General features: G+C 35.0%; 1 protein-coding gene across 6 annotated transcripts in view; it reads right to left on the bottom strand.

The window, feature by feature from the left end:
* Nucleotides 1-19,269, bottom strand: part of si:cabz01007802.1 — a 28,781-nt gene extending 9,512 nt beyond the window's left edge. Inside the window, exons 1-13 of one of the 6 annotated variants that reach the window (XM_031304391.2) lie at nt 19,044-19,269; nt 18,725-18,784; nt 16,176-16,235; nt 16,030-16,089; nt 15,654-15,713; nt 15,444-15,515; nt 15,271-15,333; nt 15,057-15,134; nt 13,065-13,136; nt 12,905-12,967; nt 12,468-12,551; nt 12,220-12,273; nt 11,941-11,973 (exon numbers count right to left, since the gene is read on the bottom strand). In XM_031304391.2, coding sequence (XP_031160251.1) covers nt 11,941-11,973; nt 12,220-12,273; nt 12,468-12,551; nt 12,905-12,967; nt 13,065-13,136; nt 15,057-15,134; nt 15,271-15,333; nt 15,444-15,515; nt 15,654-15,713; nt 16,030-16,089; nt 16,176-16,235; nt 18,725-18,784; nt 19,044-19,091 — 807 coding nt within the window. In that variant the 5' untranslated portion in view covers nt 19,092-19,269. Of the gene's footprint in view, nt 1-11,940; nt 11,974-12,219; nt 12,274-12,467; nt 12,552-12,904; nt 12,968-13,064; nt 13,137-15,056; nt 15,144-15,270; nt 15,334-15,443; nt 15,516-15,653; nt 15,714-16,029; nt 16,090-16,175; nt 16,236-18,724; nt 18,785-19,043 lie in introns of all 6 variants that reach the window. The other 5 variants (XM_035993787.1, XM_031304392.2, XM_035993785.1 and 2 more) reach the window with 5 other exon arrangements.
* Nucleotides 19,270-19,449: the final 180 nt, after the last annotated feature.

The following is a 19,449-nucleotide window of genomic DNA, read 5'->3' as shown; positions in this document are numbered from 1 at the left end:
TTCCGACATACTATACAATGCCTTTTTGACATGCTACACTATGACTTTTTTCGACATACTATATACTATGACTTAATCACTTTTCGACATCCTATACTATGACTTTTCTATAATTTTTTTTCGGTATACTACATTATGACTTTATCAATTTATTTGACATACTATACCATGACTTATCACTTTTTTGACATAGGAATTTGTTTTGACATTTTCTATGGCATAGTATAATAGGACCTTTTATGACTATAGAGAAGGCAACACACACACACACACACACACCACTTCCTTTGTTTTCTCTGTGGTGCACGGAATAAATTCCCTGAAGATCCAAATATGCTTGTCCTATAACTTGAGATTTTTCCATGTAAATATACACTATATATAAAGATTTTTTTTTTAACGCATACTTTACTATTACTTTTTTATGGCATTTTATTTCATGACATTTACATGACATACTATACTATCTCAACAGATGATGTGCTTCCTGCGGCAGCTGAAGAAGTTCATCCTGCCAAAGACAATGATGGTGCCCTTCTATCGAGTCCATCCTAACCATCTAGTATGCTGCTGCCACTGCCAAGACTGCAGCGTATCATTCGCTCTGTGGAAGTAATTGGCTTCAATCTGCTATCCCTGCAGTAGCTGTACAACTCCAGGAACCTGGGGCAGGCAGGACAGAGTGTGACCGACCCAATCCACCCTGACACAAACTCTTTGAACATCTTCCCTCTGGCAGGAGGCTGCAGTCCATCTGTTATTTCCCTCATCAACAACGCTCAGGACCACAACCAACTCCCATTCCACCCCCACATGTTACACTGAAGTATAAACATCTCTCACAATGTGTTTCATCAACAAACCTCCTTTGGACTATCATCTCTGGACATAATTGCACATATTCTCTATGAAATGAACTTTTGCACATTCCTTCACAAAATTCTTTTTTTTTTCATATTTATGATGTAATTTTTATTAATGCACGTGACTGTTTGCAGGTCTTGCTTGTATTTTCTCTGTTTACTGTTATGCACTAAATACCAAGGCAAATTTCTTGGCAATAAACCTATTTCTGCTTCCTGATTCTGATTTCTGATGACATACTATGCTATGACATAAAAAAAGTAGTAAACATAGAATGTCGAATAATAGTTATAGAATGTCGAAAAAAGTGATAGTATGGCATAACAGTGATAAAAAAGTCATAGTATAGTTTGTCGAAAAAAGTGATAGTCATAGTAAAGTAGGTCTAAAAAGACTTAGTATAGTCTGTCAAACAAGTGATAAAAATGTCAGTATAGAATGTCGAAAAAGTCATAGTATAGTATGTCGAAAAAAGTGATAAAAAGTCAGAGTATAGCATGTCGTAAAAGTGATTAAAAAAGTCATAGTATAGTATGTCGAAAAAAGTCAAAGTATAGTGTGTCGAAAAAAGTGATAAGTCATAGTATAGAATGTCGAAAAAAGTGATGTCAGAATAGTATGTCAAAATAAATGATAAAAAATTCATAGTATAGGATATCGAAAAAATGTATTAAAAAGTCATAGTATAGTATGTCGAAAATAATTTATTAAAAAGTCATAGTATAGTATGTTGAAAACAGTGATAAAAAGTCATAGTATAGTATGTCGCAAAAAGAGAAAAAAGTCATAGTATAGCATGTCGAAAAAATTGATAAAAATCCATAGCAGGCTATAGTATGTCGAAAAAAGTGATAAAAAAGTCATAATATAGTATGTTGAAAACATTTATTAAAAAGTCATAGTATAGTATGTCGAAGGAAGTCATATGTCGAAAAAAGTGATAAAAAATTCATAGTATAGCATGTCGAAAAAGTGATAAAAAGGTCATTGTATAGTATGTTGAAAAAAGTGATAAAAAAATCATAGTATATGTCCAAAAAATTGATAAAAACTCATAGTAGGCTATAGTATGTCAAAAAACTTGATAAAAAGTCATAGTATAGCATGTCGAAAAGAGTGATTAAAAAGTCATAGTATAGTATGTCGAAAAAGTGATAAAAAAAGTCAGAGTATAGTATGTCGAAAGAAATTATAAAAAAAATTCATAGTATAGTATGTCGAAAACAATTATAAAAAAGTCATAGTATAGCGTGTCGAAAAAATTGATAAAAAAGTCAGAGTATAGTATGTCGAGAAAAATTATAAAAACTCATAGTATAGTATGTTGAAAAAAATTGATTAAAAAGTCATAGTATAGATTGTCGAAAAAGTCATAGTATAATATGTTAAAAAAGTGATAAAAAGTCATAGTATAGTATGTCGAAAAAGATTAATTAAAAAATAGTATAGTATGTCAAATTTGTTTTTTAAAAAGTCATAGTATGTCGAAAAAAGTGATAAAAAAGTCATAGAATAGTATGTCGAAAAAACTGATAAAAAAGTCATAGTATAGTATGTCGAAAAAAGTGATAAAAACGTCATAATATAGTATGTCCAAAAAATTGATTAAAAACTCATAGTAGGCTATAGTATGTTGAAAAAAGTGATAAAGTCATAGTATAGTATGTCAAAAAATATGATAAAAAGTCATAGTATAGTATGTCGCAAAAAGTGATAAAAAAGTCATAGTATAGTATGTCGAAAAAATTTATAAAAACTAATAGTAGGCTATAGTATGTCGAAAAAAGTGATAAAAGTCATAATATAGTATGTCGAAAAAAGTGATAAAAAAGTCATAATATAATATGTCGAGAAAAATGATAAAAACTCATAGTATAGTAAGTTGAAAAAAGTGATAGAAAAAGTCACAGTATAGTATGTTGAAAAAAATTGATTAAAAAGTCATAGTATAGCATGCCGAAAAAAGTGATAAAAAAGTCATAGTATAGCATGTCGAAAAAAGTGATAAAAGTATTAGTATAGTATGTCGAAAAAAGTGATGTCATAATACAGTATGTCGAAAAAATTGATTAAAAAGTCATAGTATTGTATGTCAAAAAAAGTGATAAAAAAGTCATAGTATAGTATGTCGAAAACAATTATAAAAAAGTCATAGTATAGCATGTCGAAAAAATTGATAAAAAAGTCATAATATAGTATGTCGAGAAAAATGATAAAAACTCATAGTATAGTAAGTTGAAAAAAGTGATAAAAAAGTCATAGTATAGTATGTTGAAAAAAATGGATTAAAAAGTCATAGTATAGCATGCCGAAAAAAGTGATAAAAAAGTCATAGTATAGCATGTCGAAAAAAGTGATAAAAGTATTAGTATAGTATGTCGAAAAAAGTGATAAAAAAGTTATAGTATAGTATGTCGAAAAAAGTGATGTCATAATATAGTATGTCGAGAAAAATGATAAAAAGTCATAGTATAGTAAGTTGAAAAAAGTGATAAAAAAGTCATAGTATAGTATGTTGAAAAAAATTGATTAAAAAGTCATAGTATAGATTGTCGAAAAAGTCATAGTATAATATGTTAAAAAAGTGATAAAAAGTCATAGTATAGTATGTCGAAAAAAGTGATAAAAAAGTCAAAGAATAGTATGTCGAAAAAAATTATAAAAAAGTCAGAGTATAGTATGTCGAAAAAAGTGATAAAAAAGTCATAGTATAGTATGTCGAAAAAAGTGATAAAAAAGTCATAGTATAGTATGTCGAAAAAAATTATAAAAAAGTCATAGTATAGTATGTCGAAAAAAATTATAAAAAAGTCATAGTATAGCATGTCGAAAAAAGTGATAAAAAAAGTCATAATATAGTATGTCGAGAAAAATGATAAAAACTCATAGTATAGTAAGTTGAAAAAAGTGATAAAAAAGTCATAGTATAATATGTTGAAAAACATTTTCAGTATAGTATGTCGAAAAAAGTGATAAAAAAGTCATAGTATAGTATGTCGAAAAAAGTGGTAAAAAAGTCATAGTATAGTATGTTGAAAAAAATTATAAAAAAGTCATAGTATAGTAGTCGAAAAAAATTATAAAAAAGTCATAGTATAGCATGTCGAAAAAAGTGATAAAAAAGTCATAATATAGTATGTCTAGAAAAAAGTGATAAAAACTCATAGTATAATATGTTGAAAAAAATTGATTAAAAACTCATAGTAGGCTATAGTATGTCGAAAAAAGTGATAATATATTGTATCGGAAAAATTGATTAAAAAGTCATTGTATAGTATGTTGAAAAAAGTGATAGTCATACTATAGTATGTCGAAAAAAATTGATTAAAAAGTCATAGTGTAGCTTGTCGAAAAAGTCATAGTATAATATGTTAAAAAAGTGATAAAAAGTCATAGTATAGTATGTCGAAAAAAGTGATAAAAAAGTCATAGTATAGCATGTCGAAAAAAGTGATAAAAGTATTAGTATAGTATGTCAAAAAAAGTGATAAAAAAGTTATAGTATAGTATGTCGAAAAAAGTGATGTCATAATATAGTATGTCGAGAAAAATGATAAAAAGTCATAGTATAGTAAGTTGAAAAAAGTGATAAAAAAGTCATAGTATAGTATGTTGAAAAAAATTGATTAAAAAGTCATAGTATAGATTGTCGAAAAAGTCATAGTATAATATGTTAAAAAAGTGATAAAAAGTCATAGTATAGTATGTCGAAAAAAGTGATAAAAAAGTCAAAGAATAGTATGTCGAAAAAAATTATAAAAAAGTCAGAGTATAGTATGTCGAAAAAAGTGATAAAAAAGTCATAGTATAGTATGTCGAAAAAAGTGATAAAAAAGTCATAGTATAGTATGTCGAAAAAAATTATAAAAAAGTCATAGTATAGTATGTCGAAAAAAATTATAAAAAAGTCATAGTATAGCATGTCGAAAAAAGTGATAAAAAAAGTCATAATATAGTATGTCGAGAAAAATGATAAAAACTCATAGTATAGTAAGTTGAAAAAAGTGATAAAAAAGTCATAGTATAATATGTTGAAAAACATTTTCAGTATAGTATGTCGAAAAAAGTGATAAAAAAGTCATAGTATAGTATGTCGAAAAAAGTGGTAAAAAAGTCATAGTATAGTATGTTGAAAAAAATTATAAAAAAGTCATAGTATAGTAGTCGAAAAAAATTATAAAAAAGTCATAGTATAGCATGTCGAAAAAAGTGATAAAAAAGTCATAATATAGTATGTCTAGAAAAAAGTGATAAAAACTCATAGTATAATATGTTGAAAAAAATTGATTAAAAACTCATAGTAGGCTATAGTATGTCGAAAAAAGTGATAATATATTGTATCGGAAAAATTGATTAAAAAGTCATTGTATAGTATGTTGAAAAAAGTGATAGTCATACTATAGTATGTCGAAAAAAATTGATTAAAAAGTCATAGTGTAGCTTGTCGAAAAAGTCATAGTATAATATGTTAAAAAAGTGATAAAAAGTCATAGTATAGTATGTCGAAAAAAGTGATAAAAAAGTCATAGAATAGTATGTCGAAAAAATTGATAAAAGTCATAGTATAGTATGTCGAAAAAAGTGATAAAAAAGTCATAGAATAGTATGTTGAAAAAAGTGATAAAAAAGTCATAGTATTGTATGTCAAAAAAAGTGATAAAAAGGTCATAGTATAGTATGTTGAAAAAAGTGATAAAAAAGTCATAGTATAGTATGTCGAAAAAAGTGATAAAAAAGTAATAGTATAGTATGTCGAAAAAAATTATAAAAAAGTCATAGTATAGTAAGTTGAAAAAAGTGATAAAAAAGTCATAGTATAGTATGTCGAAAAAATTGATAAAAACTCATAGTAGGCTATAGTATGTCGAAAAAAGTGATTAAAAAGTCATAGTATAGCATGTCAAAAAATATGATAAAAAGTCATAGTATAGTATGTCGCAAAAAGTGATAAAAAAGTCATAGTATAGTATGTCGAAAAAAGTGATAAAAAAATCATAGTATAATATGTCCAAAACATTGATAAAAACTCATAGTAGGCTATAGTATGTCAAAAAAGTGATAAAAAGTCATAGTATAGCATGTTGAAAAGTCATAGTATAGCATGTCGAAAAAAGTGATTGAAAAGTCATAGTATAGTATGTCGAAAAAGTGATAAAAAAAGTCATAATATAGTATGTCGAAAAAAGTGATAAAAAAGTCATAGTATTGTATGTCGAAAAAAGTGATAAAAAAGTCATAGTATAGTATGTCGAAAAAAATTATAAAAAAGTTATAGTATGTCAAAAAAAGTGATAAAAAGGTCATAGTATAGTATGTCGAAAAAAATTATAAAAAAGTCATAGTATAGTATGTCGAAAACAATTATAAAAAAGTCATAGTATAGCATGTCGAAAAAATTGATAAAAAAGTCATAATATAGTATGTCGAGAAAAATTATAAAAAAGTCATAGTATAGCATGTCAAAAAGATTGATAAAAAGTCATAGTATAGCATGTCGAAAAAAGTGATTAAAAAGTCATAGTATAGCATGTCGAAAAACGTGATAAAAAGTCATGGTATAGCATGTTGAAAACGTCATAGTATAGTATTTCGAAAAAGTGATGAAAAAGTCACAATAGTATGTCGAAAAAGTCATAGTATAGTATGTCAAAATGTTTTATAAAAAAGTCATAGAATAGTATGTTGAAAACAGTGATAAAAAGTCATAGTATAGTATGTCGCAAAAAGTGATAAAAAAGTAATAATATAGCACGTCGAAAAAGTCATAGTATAGCATGTCGAAAAAAGTGATAAAAGTCATAGTATAGTATGTCAAAAAGATTGATAAAAAGTCATAGTATAGCATGTCGAAAAAAGTGATTAAAAAGTCATAGTATAGTATGTCGAAAAAAGTGATTAAAAAGCAAGGGGGTAAGCCTCTCCTCGGACCACGAACCTCCTATGGCGCCATTTTAATGCTACAAAGCGATCACCCCCCCGTTAGCATCCCATTGACTGCCATTCATTTTGACGTCACTTTGACAGCGAATAACTTTACATCTGAAGCGTTTAAAGACTCCATTTGTCCATTGTTTATTTCTAAAGAAACACGACAATGTATAAAAGGCTCCATTACCTTGTACCTCACGTTATGGCTCCGTAGCAGACGTTTTTGTAAAAATAGGCTAACGATTGTGTCATAACCACGCGACTTACTGTCGCATAGTAGAGGAATTACCGTATAGTACAGGAGAAGCGCGCAGGCAGTTTCGTCTCACATTAGCTGTTTAAGTGTAATTACTAATGTTAACTAGCATTTTAGTGATCAATAATTAGCCTGTGTCCATGTTATCTCCTTACATATACCTACGCTCTCCGTCTCTGCAAGATTGGGAATGATTGAGATTTCTCTTAGCACAGCTATCAGAAGACTTCCAACTTTCAGACACGTTGCTCACGTCACATTTACGTCGTCTCTCTCAGTTGGAGGCTGCGCAGTAACGCTCAGCGCTCACCGGAAAAGTGCTTCTAACGGCCTTCACTGGTCTCCGCCCAGAGCAACGGGATCTGTTGGTCAATTCTTATATACAGTCTATGTTAAAAAGTCAGTGTAGAATGTCGAAAAAAATGCTAAAAAGTCATAGTACAGTATGTCGAAAAAAAGTCATAGTATGTCGAAAAAAGTGATAAAGTCATAGTATAGTATGTCGAAAAAAGTGATAAAGTCATAGTATAGTATGTAGGGCTGAACGATTTTTGAAAATAATCTAATTGCGTTTTTTTTCCCAAATATTGCGATTGCGATTCGATTATTTTTTTAAGCTTTTTGTCTTCTGTATTATTCAACAAAGAATAATAATATAATAATTCATAGTATATGAACACACAATTACACACTAGACAGTTAAATAAGTAAAAATATAGTATATATATCTATATATATACACACACACACACACACACACACACACACACACACACACACACACACACACACACACACACACATCGTTGCCGACCGAGCCTTGAGTTCTGTGTGCCTGTATCCATTAACTGCATGTATAGACTCAAGCCCGAATAAAACCCTTCATTTTATTAAAATGGCTGTAAAAGTTTTAAACTACAACTCAGAGTTGTTTGAATGACAGAAATCAGCTCAAGGTACGGCGTAGCGTTAGCGTGCTAAGTTGATGCTTTCTCTGCGGAGTGCAGACTGATTTGCTCTCGCGAGTCATGTGACCAAATCGCAGACTTTGCGATTAGGAAATTGCGTTTTAACATATCGCGATATTATCGCAAATGCAATTAATCGTTCAGCCCTAATAGTATGTTGAAAAAAGTGATAAAGTCATAGTATAGTATGTTAAAAAAAAGTGATAAAAAAGTCAGGATAGCATGTCGAAAAAAATGATAAAAAGGTCATAGTATAGTATGTCGAAAAAAGTGTTAAAAAAGTCACGGTATAGAATGTCGAAAAAAAACATTATTCATAAAATAGTATGTTATACAAAAGTCATAGTATCCTAAGTTTTGCATTGCCAGACCTATCTCCACAGCGCTTTGGAGTAAAGATTTTCCGGGGCGGATGCTTGGGATTTCCCCCTTTCTGGTCTACATATCCCTGCCTCTGCTGAATTATTTTTATCCCCTCAAAGTGATCAATGCACCGTCACCAATAGACCATATATTATATACCTAAAATAGATAGTATTTTAAACTAAGCACTGAAATATAAAGAATCTTTAGTGCCCTAGAATGATAAAATCAGAGCGGCAGTTGCTTGTTGTATTTAGCCGCTACAGAGCTCTGGGACGAAGTTTTAGGGGTCAAAGGACTTAGTGAAAAGAAATGTTTTTAGGTACTTTTCGAACATGGGCAGGGATGAGGCAGAGCGGACGTGGAGTGGTAGACTGTTCCAGAGTGTGGGAGCATTGGCAGAGAAAGCCCTGTCCCCAGGTGTTGCAGTAGTCCAGACGGGAGGTGATGAAGGCATGGGTGAGTGTCTCAGTTACTGAATGTGTGAGTGAAGGCCGGAGTCTTGAGATGTTTCTGCGGTGGTAGAAGGCGGACTTAATGATGTTTTTGATGTGGAACCGGAAGGAGAGAGTGGAGTCCTACACACATCAACTACATTAAGTTAAAGGTGAACTCCGGGCAATTTTTACGTTAATCTTGATCGCTATACTTTTTTGAGTACTGTCTATAGCAAAAACCACGAGCCGAATTGGTGCTAGCAACATGGGAGCTTCTGTAGCTAATGCCCAGAGCTCCCGGTAGCTAAAACTGCAGTTATGGGGGCATAAGATAAAGAGTGCCTTTGTGCCTCTTAACAGACTCAAAATGCTATTAAAATGTCTGTGCAACATGAACAGGGCCCTTACATGACAACAAGATGCGTTTAGCAACTTAGCCATTGTTGAAATTCACATACCCTGTTAGCTGCTAGCTGCCGTCTGGGATGAGTGAGTGTGTTCAGCCAGGCTCCGGTAATAATCATCACGCTGCAGTCCCGTGTGTATTTATAACATAAATATCCATTTAGTGTGCAATCCATCTGGCGTTGGTGAGTAGGAGTCTTGTCCGTGTCGATCGTTGTGGTTTCCTTAGCCGGGCTAGCATGCCCGGCCTGCGTCCCTGCCTCTGCTTCCTCCCCGCCCTCCTGGCTTCACGCGGCCGACAACAGTACAACGAGCGCCCGCTGGTCTGTTGGATGTCTTCCAGAAGACCGTTCAAGCCTTCGCCGCGAAAAATTGTATTTTATTTCCCCCTCAAAAATAGATAATTGAGCACTGTAGTGGTTATGACCATATTAGTGACTATGCTACATGGAAACGGACCAAATTATGTTTGGGTCCTGTACAGTAAAATAGTGTTTTAGACGGCTAGCTGTAGTCTCGCTAAGTCCCGTGGGAATTCAGTTGTAGCAGGAAAAAGGTAAATAGCCAATTCGGCTCGTGGTTTTTGCTATAGACAGTACTCAAAAAAGTATAGTGATCAAGATTAACGTAAAAATTGCCCGGAATTCTCCTTTAACTGTAGGCTACAACAGATATACAGTAGTCTCGCGTTGCCAGACCTATCTCTACAGCGCTGTGGAGTAAGGTCTGGCTGCACTGGTGCTCTGGGTAGTTTGCATTTCTTTAGACCAATCACAAACGTCTTTGGTGACGCTAAGCTCCGGACGCAGTAACAGTGCCTCTGCAAAATGGTCTCTTTAAGGAACTTGTTTCGGTGGAACATTTGCACCATGCAAAAGAGAACGCCACATACAATATTAAATGAAGTCAACTGTTCACACAATACAGTAACGAGAGCCATTTAAATTAACTGGATACATGGTTAAACACAATTTGCTCTTCCCAGTAGGGCTGTCCTCGACTAAAGAAATTCTTAGTCGACTAACACTTATATGATTTTGTTGATTAATCGATTAGTTGATGTAATCGACAGAGCTGTGCTCTTTCAGAGGTGATTAAGACTAGAAAAGCACAATATAAATGTAGTTAATGAACCATCTGTGAAACTGAGTTTCTCCACAATTAATCCTGCAAAAGCACCACTTTAAATATTGTGCTTACCATAAATGTGCTCATAAGTTTCTTGGAAATGAGTAATTAAGCATGAATAAGCATAAAAATGACTCATCAACTAAAGAAATCTTAGTCGACTAAGACCAAAACGACCGATTAGTCGACTAATCGACTAAGAGGTGGCCCTACTTCCCAGTGTATCACCGTGTGTGCTTTGTCCACAGCAATCCCACCTATCGGACCCAAAATGTCCCAGTTAGAGAGTAAATGCCATAAACATGTGCTTTGTAAATCTTTACAATCATTCACTGAAAGAACCAAGTAGGCCTGCCTTATTGCACAATCCAAATGTTCTTCAAAACTTGCTATTTTCAGCGTGTAGTTTGCTAGCTCGAAGTTTGTTGTTGTTTCCTGTAGCGAGGGGATTTTGAGAACGCCAACACACGTCAGGCTTTATCCTGGAAATGTAGGCTACTTCCGTTGATCCAGACTACAACAGAAATCAATTATGGAAAGCAGACAACATTCCATTCAAATATGTTAGCAAATGTATGCTGAATTTTCTATGTTACAAATGTTAGTTGTGCTTTATGTGGTTGACATTAGATGTTGTTGGCATGTGGCTACGAGTTGCTCATCAGGACTGGGAAATTAACTTACCAGTCTCCTGCCGACTCTGCTAGCCTGGACTAGCTAGCCTGCTGGCTCAAGCTTTCAAATGTAAACATCAGAGAAAAAGGTGGAGAAGATGAGCTCAGGCTAGCAAGACCATCTCTGTGGCCACCTCATCGCTACGAGTCACTCATCAGCATAGGGACATCAACTCACCAGTCTCCTGCAGATTTTGCTAGCCTGGCTGGTTAAAGTCTTCAAATGTATACATCAGAGTAAACACAGAAGAAAAGGTGAAGATGGCTATTAGCTACGACCTATGGCTACGATCCCGACTACGTGAGCAAGCAAGACCATCTCTGCGTCTCCATCTTTACATCAGAGGGGGCACCGAGGCAAGCAAGGAAAGAGATATGAGAAAATGTGCTACAGAATTCACATGAGAAACCACAGGCTGTTCTGTAATGGCAGGGTTAAAATAGGCCAAAATAATTCTGAGAGAAATCCTAGGCCAGAATTGTAAAGACAATTTAATCAAAATATATTCCAACAAAGGACATAGGGCCCTATTACATGGGCTAACAACGGTTATCCTTTAACCACACACCCTTTATAAAAATATTGCCCTGCCTTGATTAATGAATGTGCCATACAGTGTATGGTTTTATTTACATAGTTTTATAATGTCAAGTATGTATGTGCTTAACATGCAGCAACTGTAATTTACACTGTGGGAAAAAACAGCTATAAAGCAGCTCAGCTGTAGTCATTATCCTGTGGTTCATTTATGCACATTGATTTTCTTTATTGCATTTGGGCCCATTTATGGCTGCAGTGAAACTATATCTTGTGTCTATTTTTGGGGTTTTATTTCATTTTATTCTATTAAAATTGTTCCTACTTTTTCACTGCATTGTGTGTTTTAAAGGTGTGTGAAGCTGCATTGCCTACTCACCTGGGGCAGTGCTTGAGTGTCAGATGATGAGTCCTGTGAAGCAAAAACCAAATTAATGATTAGAAACTAACAGCACTATGACATTATGATGGCGAAAACGTTCCCATTTAAAATACATAGGCCTAACTATGAAAAATTTAAACAAAGCAAAACAGCACTGTGGAATATTTTACTTTCAATGTGGTGAATTTCTTTTGTGTAATTGAAAAGAAAATATTTGAAATAAAATTGGAGTGAACCCCTACATTTAGCAGTATAATGATGTATGTTTACTAGTACCTTTGTTCCAAATCCAAATAATGCAGTGGGCAGAATCCTCCTTATTCTCAAAGTCTAGAGAAGAAAGAAAAAAAACATGAATGTTCAGACATCTTTTCAGCCTCCTACAGTAAAAGAGCATGTGCAATAATACAAAAAAGGACAATTAGGATTCACCTCCACACATAGCTTGAAGTAGTAGTCTTACATCACATGTTGAATTGACTTAAATTTGAATGTAACCTGACCTTAATCCCTGTTTTACATACCATAGTCCCTTTCTTCGGTGCCTCCGTTGGCTGGCTTTTCACCTCGCAGCTGGCATCAGCATCAGCATCAGTATACCAAATAGACTGCGGAGAAGTTGGCGTATTAGCTCTTTAAACTAGTTTGACTTGGGGGGTTATACCCCACATGATGGCTTCAAAAATGCCTCACTTTGAGTACGGCACACAATCACAATCAAGCTTTTATGTGGCTCTAAATTGATGCTTTACACACTGATCTGGGGTATCCGATTTATTACGTTTGATTCACTGTTGTGATAATTTCATTTTTCAAAGATCACCACAATGAGCCTTTTATTATTCATTTTGCTAGTATCCAAACTTCCTCAATCTAGGAATAATCAGATTAGATACTGTTGGCTCATGTCAAGACACTGATGACTATCTCCATGAACCATGCTCCGTGAAAAACAAACAACCATTGTTTTCTGGTTTGGGTTTGCACGTCGCTTGCTTCTCCCTCGACAGATGCTTCTGTTTCTCTGGCTAAACAGCATTTTTTAAAGTGTTACTTAAGATTACGGGCAGTCCCAGTAAACAGGAAACAATGGTTTCATCATAATGTATTTACCGTCTTACATGTCTCTCTATGGTGCTGTCATCCACACTGTCAGAGCTGGAGGAGTGCTCACTGTGAATAGCTTGGTGTTCCTGATAAGAAATGGATTGGGGGGGTGTGGGGGGGGGGACAAAATTGAAGAGCAGTTGGGTCTTACAATGTAAAAAAAAATAAAATAAAAAACAGAGAGTTAAGTATTGACATCCAAGGAGTTAATATATGGTGATCTAAGTATTGTTACTGGCATCTCCTGACTATGGTACGCTCATGTGATGAACATCGGGAGGTATGCTATCCAAGGTCGAAGACATCAAAAATCGAGTCAACATGTTCTGTGATTAATGCTCCATGCATCTGGGTCACCTTGGAGATCATTTTAACTCCTCCATTCCTTCCAGACAACACTGTAACCCTAAACCGTACCTGTAAACCGCAGAGTCTTTCTGACGTGCCTCATCTGGCATCTGACTATACTGGCTTCAAAGAACTGAAAACTAGGATCCCATGAAACATTACATCACAAAGCTGATAATCAACTGTCTCCGGTAATTCAGGTTATCTAAGCAAATACAAAATCTTAAAGCGGAACTCTCGCCAAAATGCAACCTAGGGTCTTTTTGTGAATGTACCTGAGTCAAACTTTCGTTTAAAAGCATAATTAGGACGGAAGCGCCACTTTTAAGATTGACCTTATTTTCGTTTTCGGTCAAATTGCTTTTTGAATGGAGTGCTAGGGGCACTACTATGATCGCATCAAAATCACTATTTTTAAAACACTAAGAAGGCTCGACACAACATGAAACTTTGCTCAAAGTATCACCAGGGGCTCTACACATGAACTCCAGCATTGAGAACATTGTTTGTGTACACAAACTCTTTTTGACTGGCAAGATGGCGGCGAGCAGAAAAACCAACTGCTAAAGTAAGTTGTTCAAAACCTTTTTTAGTAAACTCTGGGTACACAAACAATGTTCTCAATGCTGGAGTTCATGTGTAGAGCCCCTGGTGATACTTTGAGCAAAGTTTCATGTTGTGTCGAGCCTTCTTAGGGTTTTAAATATAGCGATACGCTTTAAGATGACAAAGTTAGAGGTTCATCTTGTGTAAACTACCTGTGTGTGAGATCTAAAGGAGTTTACTTTCTGCATCATCCCTTTGAACACTCCAGGGTTCTAAAATAAACACAACAATTACACAAATTATATATCAGTGTTTCTCAAATGGGGGTGCGTATACCCCTAGGGTTACTTTGGAGTACTGCAGGGGGTACGTGAGATTTACTTTTTTTAAATGTAAATTTTAAAAAATATCAGTCGTGCAAACTATGCTATAATTATGAATTCATTTAGTGATTGTAAACATTTGAAATTAAGCATTTAAGTGTTTTTCAGTTACAATATTGTTGTTTAGTAAATCAGACACTAATGGTGCAGCGCTGTATTTATAAAAGTGCCTCTTTTATAAAGCTAGGTATTTGTTTTCAATCAAAACTGTTTTTGTGCTGTTCATGGGGTAGGTCAATGAAAAATATTTCAAAAGGGGGTACATGATTTAAAAAAAATATTGAGAACCACTGCTGTACATTAACAGCAGAAGCTGTAAAAATCTACAATCTCACTATTCCTGTGTAGATAATATTCAGGAGGTGGACAAAATTAACAGGAAATGAAAAAGACTCAAAGACAAAGTTTGGATCACTCTGAAGACTCAAATTGCTTTCTTTGGCACCACCTGGTGGTAGTAGCAAGAATAACACTGGCAGAGGGCAATGCGCACTGCTACTTTCTACATGGTGGGGGACTACTAAGAAAACAGCATTTTATCAGAGTCATGTGTGTGCGGTTATAAAATATGATTCTGATTATTTATAAAAGCAGCACAAACTCTTGCTTTAAAGACTACATATTAGGTAGTTGACATGCATAAAATGTTAACATGTTACTTTATGCTTAACACCTACATGATCAGCTAGGAAAAGGCTTCATGGGGTCTGCTCAATTGCACAGATCTACCTGCTTCTCTGGCACGCTGTTACTGTCTGCTAAGCTTCCAGTGCTGGAGGAAAGGTCAGTGTGTAGAGGCTGCTTATGCTGGGAAGACCGGGCACAAGGCAAACAAAAACAAACCGAGGATGTGAAGAAGTTGGTTAATAGCAAGCACAGTCAATAAGAATTTTCTCTCTACCAAACACCCATTTAGTGTCATCATCGGTGTTATAACCGGTACCTGTGGCTGTGAGGATTTGAATGGGTTGACTTTCTGTATCATTGCTGCAATCATCGATGGATTCTAAAAGACACATACATTCATTGGACAGTTGAAGTCCAAGTGTGCCATATGAACAAGTGCATGCAAATTCAGAGCCATGGACTATGTATAGTAGAGCTAACCATGTTTACCTGTTTGCCTTGAAGTTCTTTTCCCTTCTCTGGTGGATCGGCAGCATCATTTTGAGGCTCGCTCTTTAGCACCTGGAACATAAAAACAAGATGCTCCAATTTTCTGCACTACCGGGTGAACGTTAATTACTTCATATCAAGTTGTATATTTGCATCCCATTCTAAAATGATTTGTGAATAATCTCATGTTAAAATGTACAAAGAAGATACCTGTGCTGAAGGCTTGAACGGGTTGACTTTCTGCATCACACCTTTTAACATACCCGGGTTCTGAAACACAACCATGCAAGGTCATCCTCCTGCATGTAAAATATATTGCATATACAGACTCAAAATGGAAAGGGCCCATAACTGGGGAAATTGTTTACTACTCCATCTTTTATGTCCAACATTTACAGTACGTAGAGGAGTTACATCTGAGCTTTTTCTGGTACTTGTCTCAAATTCTTCCCCATTTCAGAAATTTCCTTTAGTTTGTGTTTAAAATTAAGGGAATTACTGTATAATATGAATTTGATGGCCTTGTAAACCGGGGTCTATACTTAAAGCTCTTCTTAGTGAGGGGAAATTATCATCTTTCACTTACCTGATTAGTGTCTGAAACCCGTCCCTGTTCCAGTGACTCTGAAGATGCAGCTTTAAAGACCTGCGTGAGAAAGTGGACGCCTTATTGTCTGACATAGATCATCCATTAGCATTACACTTGTAACGTGCACACAATGCTGTGGTTACCTGGTGGGTAGACTTGAATGGGTTGACGTTTTGCATGACCCCTCTGAACACACCAGCGTTCTGAAATACAAATTATCAAACATTTCATAAATTGATGCACGCCCTCTCGTCCTGTTCATTTACCATGTAGCTGTACTTTATTTAAAGGTCCCATGACATGCTGCTTTTTGGATGCTTTTATATAGACCTTAGTGGTCCCCTAATACTGTATCTGAAGTCTCTTTTATATAGGCCTTAGTGGTCCCCTAATACTGTATCTGAAGTCTTTTATATAGGCCTTAGTGGTCCCCTAATACTGTATCTGAAGTCTCTTTCCCAAAATTCAGCCTTGGTGCAGAATTACAGCCACTAGAGCCAGTCCCACAATGAGCTTTCCGGTGTTTGATGTTTTTTGCCCCCAAAGTCGCCTTCCAGGCAGCGCGTCAATGGTTATGTTTAGGGTTAAGGTTAGGGTTAGCTGCCTGGAAGACGACATTGGAGGCAAAAAACACCATAGAGCGAGCTTTCCTTAGTATGTGCCATTTCTGTGTCTGTAGCTATTGAGGAGGAGAGAGAGGGGGGGGGGGGGCTTGACCAACTGCCACTTTGCTCGTTTGAAAGCCATGATGTCTCTCTCTCTCTCTCATGGGTGGGCCAAATTCTCTGGGTGGGCAAAGCAGAGAAAGAGGAGGTAACCTTCCTCCTTATGACAACATAAGGAGGAGATTCCAGATCAGCCCATCTGAGCTTTCATTTTCTCAAAGGCAGAGCAGGATACCCAGGGCTCGGTTTATACCTATCGCCATTTCTAGCCACTGGGGGACCATAGGCAGGCTGGGGGAACTCATATTAATGTTAAAAAACCTCATAAAGTGAAATTTTCATGCCATGGGACCTTTAAGGACGCTACAGCTGGGACACTGACTGATCACCTGGTGTGAGGTGCAAATGGGGTGACAAATGACAAGAACATGACTAAATGGACAATTTTGATGCTTCATTTTTAAACACAAATGACTCAGGCTTTTATTAGGTAACACAAATGTTCCCCACGGAGCTGATTTCAATAAACAAAACATACTTTCACTGTATACCAAGTCATTTTCCACGACCATGCTGTTCACCCTACAAATACATAGAAACCCTCACTGCATAATTGTTGTTGTCAATTGAACTAGTTAAGTCTTCAACTAATTCCAATACGGCCATAGAGGTTGCTTGAATTGTTCTGAACCCATACTGACTGTCCATCAACAGCTGATCCTTTTAAATGAAACTGTCCAACCGTACAAAAAAAAGTATTTCTGAAAACTCGGAAAGTAAGAAACTGGCCTACGGTATAATTAGTAAAAATATGTTTGTCCCCTGTTTTGTATAATGGGATCACTTGAGCAATTTTCATTTGACTTGGAAATGAGCCCATTTTGAATTTGTAGGTTAGAGGGTCTTGATTAGAGTCATGTCTATACCATTCCAATCCGTGGATTTTTTACTCTTTAACTTGTTAACAGTTAACTAGTTTGGGTCCCACATTAACGGAGGAACCCCTCAACCACCTCATTCATATTAGTGATTGTCATACCTTTGTCAGTGAAATGAACGGTGTAGCTAGTATTAGTTGTTCTATTTCTAATAATTTTATTTCATATATTCCACGTACCCTTTGTACGTGGAATATATGTACTTTGTTGTTTTTGTTCATTTCAGATAGTGTATTATAATAGTTTTCTTACATTTCCTAATAATATCAGTTCATTTTTTTTTTTTATATCTTTTACATTTAGTTTCTCTATCTTTAATTCTATATTTTATAAATTCTCGATATAGGGTATTCTTTTTCTTGCCGGCATTTAGCAATCCCTTTGTGATCCAGGGCCTATCTAGAGAATTTGATTTCTTCCTGTATTGTTTCATTGGACAGTTTTTAGCATACAATGTCATGAATATATTTTAAAAAGAATCATGGGCTTTATAGGTTTCATCCACATTTTTTTTTTCATATAAATTTCAATGGTAATACATTTACAGACATCATCAATAACAGTTGTCAGGCTATCTATCACCGTATATTTTAATCTTCAGTCCACATAGCCACTCCCCATCCTTTTTTTCATTCACTCTATTCATGTAGTTTAAATCATAACTATCCAACTCGAAATCCACCCGTTTCTCCAAGCTAAACCAAGTTTCAGAGATAGCTATCACATTAAATGGTGTGGTGAACTGACTCAAATATTCTCTGATATTATGTTTGCATAAAGACTTGTGCTATTGAAGTGTATAATTGATAAAAGATGATCTAGTTTGATATCATTATTGAACTGGTCTTCTGTATAGTAACTGCAGTTGTTATTCACATTCTTAAAGAAATTCCTATTCGGGTCAACATCACACTCTCACACACACACACACACACACACACACACACACACACACAGTTCCTCTAGGTCTCTGATGACTAACACCCTGGCTTCTTCTGGCGCTCCATTCAGTTCTATGAAGACTTTACAATTTGCTGTCCATTGATACATACAGTGATTGCACATCAGTTATATTTGATTTCTTCTCACCTGTGTGGAGTCTGCTTCCTGTGACTCTGAGGAAGGAGCTTTGCCGACTGTAGAGAGGGCCTGAATAAAGATCACAAGTTTATTAATATTTTACAACAACACTCAACAATTACTGTTTAACGTTGACATCTCTTCTTCTGCGGTAGACTTGAATGGGTTGACCTTCTGCATAACTCCTATAACCCCCGTCCTGTGATGTTTATACAAACACAGATTAATTATGACAAAATAAACATCAATGAACCAGCAAAAAAAAAAAAAACAGGTCGAGTCAAGCGTGTACAAATGGGAGAAAAGATATTACAAATGTGGGACTCACCTTGGTCTTTGGGTTAGGCTCGCTTGTGACCTCAGTGTTGGCGATCATTCCTGCTTCCTGTCTGTTGGGCTGTACTCTGTGGGGTTGTTTAGATCCTGGTGATGAATAAATTACTCAGTTAAAGCAACAAACGCATGTTAAACAAAATCCAATTATTCCACCACACATTTTCCATATGCCCTGGCTGGGTCTAGGTGGGACAACTGGAGTTGGGGCTGTTGAGCCTTTATATATTCTAAATATGCATGCTGAAATACATGGTATTTTAAATATTAGGACGTGATGAGTGAAAAAAAAGTGGCTCCAACGAAATACAAGCTATGACAGTCACATAAAAGACCTTTCTTTTTAGCACAATAGTACATTTGTACTCATAAGCTGCCAAGGTCGTTGTTGCCCTCTTTTC

Source organism: Sander lucioperca, chromosome 17, assembly GCF_008315115.2.
Source record: "Sander lucioperca isolate FBNREF2018 chromosome 17, SLUC_FBN_1.2, whole genome shotgun sequence".
Taxonomy (NCBI): domain Eukaryota; kingdom Metazoa; phylum Chordata; class Actinopteri; order Perciformes; family Percidae; genus Sander; species Sander lucioperca.
The sequence above is the reverse complement of the archived record's forward strand: the minus strand, read 5'-3'. Positions and strand labels throughout refer to the sequence as shown.